General features: G+C 42.7%; 2 protein-coding genes across 2 annotated transcripts; both read left to right on the top strand.

Moving 5' to 3' along the window:
- The first annotated feature begins 314 nt into the window (after positions 1–314).
- On the top strand, positions 315–1,955 carry LOC126666527 (uncharacterized). The gene is made up of 3 exons (XM_050359399.1): positions 315–803; positions 883–936; positions 1,164–1,955. The coding sequence occupies exons 1-3, from the start codon at positions 315–317 to the stop codon at positions 1,953–1,955; spliced, it is 1,335 nt and encodes a 444-aa protein (XP_050215356.1).
- Positions 1,956–1,968: 13 nt separating this feature from the next.
- LOC126666543 (uncharacterized) lies at positions 1,969–3,009 on the top strand. Its single transcript, XM_050359401.1, has 3 exons — positions 1,969–2,038; positions 2,155–2,362; positions 2,406–3,009. Exons 1-3 carry the CDS (start codon positions 1,969–1,971, stop codon positions 3,007–3,009), a joined length of 882 nt encoding a protein of 293 aa, XP_050215358.1.
- The last annotated feature ends 633 nt before the right edge of the window (positions 3,010–3,642 follow it).

The raw sequence follows: 3,642 nt of genomic DNA on the forward strand, positions 1-3,642 counted from the left end.
AGGGAAGAAATTATTCGGCTAAAGGAAGCTAACTTAATATGAGAAGCTAAATACACAGAATGGCTATCCAACATAGTGCCCGTAATGAAGAAGAACGGCAAACTAAGAGTATGCGTCGATTTCAAAAAATTGAATCTGGCAAGACCAAAAGACGAATATCCGATGCCGATAGACGATATGTTAATCGATGGAGCGGCCGGGCACACCATCCTTAGTTTTTTGGACGCACATTCCGGGTATAACCAAGTGCCGATCCACGAATCTGATATCTCTAAAACCGCGTTTCGCTATCCTGGGCCGATTGGTGCATATGAATGGATTGTGATGCCTTTCGGTTTGAAGAACGCTGGTGCAACGTATCAAAGAACTATAACAAGATGTTTGAAGGGCTAGATTGTTTAGAAGTATACATTGACGATGTGGTCATTAAATCATCCACCAATGCGGCACACCTTGCCGATTTGCGTAAAGGCTTTGAGCGTTTCCGGACCAATGGTTTGAAGATGAACCCATTGAAATGCACTTTCAGAGTATCGACAAGAAATTTCTTGGGCTTTTTGGTTCACCAGCGGGAGGTAGAGGTAGATAAGAATAAAGCGAAAGTGATAGTTAATGCTGAACCACCACAGACCAAGAAACAACTACAACGATTGATCGGACAAATAAAGTTTTTGAGGCGATTCATATCAAATACAGTCGGCCGATTACGTAGTAGGAGCGTTTTGTTGAAAGGAAACGAGACCGACCATTTTGTATGGACCACTGAGCAACAACTAATGTTTGACGAGCTTAAAAAGTACTTGGTAAAGCCACCAATTATGATGCCACCAAAGCCAAATCATCCTTTATTATTGTACATATCGGTGGCTCCCCAATCTTTAGGTTGTATACTCGCTTAAGAGGACCAAGGTGTTGAAAGAGCGGTCTACTACTTCAGTAGAGCCCTGACCGATACAGAAACACGATACTCAGACATTGAGAAACTGTGTTTATGTTTATATTTCACCTGCTGCAAGTTGAGATATTATATGCTGCCATTCGTAGTCTATGTCCTTGAACAGACCGATGTGATAAAGTACATCCTATCCCAACCGTATCTCAGGAATCGGATAGGGAAATGGACTGTGGCAATGTCAGAATTCACTCTCGTTTAAGTGCCTCAGAAAGCTGTTAAAGGACAAGTTCTTGCCGATTTCCTTGCAGATGACCCAGGAATCGGCTGTATGGAACTAAATCCTTGCAGGTTATGGTTTGATGGTTCTAGAACAGACAGAGGAGCTGGAGCAGGAATTGTCATCGTCTCATCCTCGGGGGCACGGTTCACAATGTCTTGTTCTTTGAATTTCAAGTGCACCAACAATCAAGCCGAGTATGAAGCTCTCATTTTAGGGTTAGAAATCTTAATGGAACTGGGGGCAACAGCGATCCAAGTATGGGGAGATTCGATGTTGGTGATAAAACAAGTAGCTGGAGAGTATAAGTGCGAGTCAGAGCTTCTGATCCGATATTGCAACAAAGCCAAACATCTCATCGGTGGTTTTTCAGACACATGGTTGGAATACACAAAGAGAAGTGACAATATAGAAGCAAATGACCTTGCGCAGCACGGTAGTGGTTATAAACCCTGCTATGAGTACGAGGCGATCCATCGAGATACACCAAACCTTGTGACTAGAGGCGAGGTAATTTTCGAAGCAGTTCATTCCGTGTACCAATTGGATTTTTCTACAGATTGGAGGAAAGAATTAATCAAATGGTTTGATTCACCTAATATGACCAACAGAAGGTTGCGAACCTTGGCCCTCAATTATGTAGTTCTGGCCGATGAGTTATACAAAAGAGGGAGTGATGGTTTACTTTTTAGATGCATCGGCCCAAGAGAAGCTATGTTAGTTATGGCCGAGGTACATGAAGGGATCGCAGGAGCACATCAAGATGGTCCACGGATGAGGTGACTAATTCACAAGTATGGGTTCTATTGGCCCAAAATGGAACAAGATTGCATCCGGTATTCTAAAGGGTGTGAAGCATGCCAAAAGTGTGGTCCTGTGCAGCATGTTCCGGCAGAGACGTTGCATTCGATCATTAAACTATGGCCATTTCGTGGATGGGCTGTGGATTTAATCGGTAAAATATAACCATCGTCATCCAAAGGGCACGCATTTGTGATTATCGCTACTGATTACTACTCTAAATGGGTTGAGGCTGCACCGTTGAAGTCACCAAGTCAGGAATCGGTCATCAAGTTCTTCAAAGACTGCATCATTTTGAGGCACGGTCTGCCAGAGACCATTACTACAGATCAAGGAACTATGTTTACCGGGAGCGATATCACTAGTTTTGCTAAAGATATGGGGTTCAGGTTGGTGCATTCCACTCCGTATTATGTGCAAGCAAATGGTCAGGCCGAAAGCAAGAAATAAGGCGATAAAGGGGATTATCCAGAAGATGATAGAGGACAATCCAAAACAATTGCATCAATTGTTGCCAGAAGCCATCTGGGCGAATCGCACAAGTCAGAAATCGGCCATAGGGACTACTCCTTTCAAACTTGTATATGGGTATGACACGATGTTACTAATGGAATTGACCGTGGCTTCTACAAGGCAAAATATGCAGCATGTCCTGACAAAGGCCGATTATCATGACAAAATGGTGCTTGAGGATTTAGATTTGGACGAAGAGCGATTGTTGGCACTTGACCACCTAGAGGCTCAGAAGAGAAGGGTAGAACGAGTTTACAACAAACGCGTCAAAGGGAAGAAGTTTCAGGTAGACCAACTGGTTTGGAAAGTCATCTTACCCATTGGCGCGAAGAAAGAAGCACTAGGGAAATGGTCGCCAAATTGGGAGGGACCTTATAAGATTTTCCAAGTACTAGGTAACGGCGCATATGTACTTGCCGATATAGAGGGCCGAGTTCATGATAGGGCGATTAATGCAAAATATCTCAAGAAGTATGTCCCAAGCTGCTGGGAAGGAGTTTATAGACGTATTTTCGAGAAGTGAAGTGTAACATGCAAACATCGGAACATAAGCCGATGTGCCCGCATGACGGCGCTTTGAAAGAATATCGGAAATAAAGCCGAAGTGCCGATCTTCGGTTGTTTGAACTTAGTTTTTTTAATAACATTACAAAGCAGCGGAATACCAACCGATAAAATTTTACATATTGTTATTAAATATGTTAGAAAAATCATAAGCAATTCGGAAACACAACCGATTTAACATTTCTGATAAAATGTGTACCAGGGTAAAAGTTTCAATCTTAAAACTGAAAATGTACTTAAAGATATTACATGAAAATTAACCATGATCAAAAAGTATTAATTGTTTGGGTATTACAAAATTAGCCGAAGTGGCTGAATAGATCGCCCATGGCACTGCGAATATCAGATAAGTTCTTTATAGCTTCTGAGTATCGCTTCTCAGCATTCGCCTCTGTTTTCTTCAGCTGGTTCCGGCGATTCTTCAGATCAGTCCCCTGGGAGATAAAATTGTCAAGTTGTTTCTCCAGTGGGGCAGCGATCTCTTCCTCTGCCTTGAGCTCTACTTGAAGCTCCTCAATCTTTGACTTCATTTCATCCATTTTGGTGGTGTGAGGGGCGAGCTGGTCTGAAGTCTTCTTAGCGTTAGTCCTCA

This window comes from Mercurialis annua, linkage group LG1-X, assembly GCF_937616625.2.
Source record: "Mercurialis annua linkage group LG1-X, ddMerAnnu1.2, whole genome shotgun sequence".
NCBI classification, from domain to species: Eukaryota; Viridiplantae; Streptophyta; class Magnoliopsida; order Malpighiales; family Euphorbiaceae; genus Mercurialis; species Mercurialis annua.

Coding starts and splice junctions, on each gene's coding strand:
- LOC126666543 (XM_050359401.1), top strand. CDS start 1,969: ATGGGTTCTATTGGCCCAAAATGGAACAAGATTGCATCCGGTATTCTA. Junction 2,039..2,154: donor GGGTGTGAAGCATGCCAAAA/GTGTGGTCCTGT, acceptor CGTCATCCAAAG/GGCACGCATTTGTGATTATC. Junction 2,363..2,405: donor GCTAAAGATATGGGGTTCAG/GTTGGTGCATTC, acceptor GCAAATGGTCAG/GCCGAAAGCAAGAAATAAGG.
- LOC126666527 (XM_050359399.1), top strand. CDS start 315: ATGGATTGTGATGCCTTTCGGTTTGAAGAACGCTGGTGCAACGTATCA. Junction 804..882: donor ACGAGCTTAAAAAGTACTTG/GTAAAGCCACCA, acceptor CCCAATCTTTAG/GTTGTATACTCGCTTAAGAG. Junction 937..1,163: donor AAGAGCGGTCTACTACTTCA/GTAGAGCCCTGA, acceptor TAAGTGCCTCAG/AAAGCTGTTAAAGGACAAGT.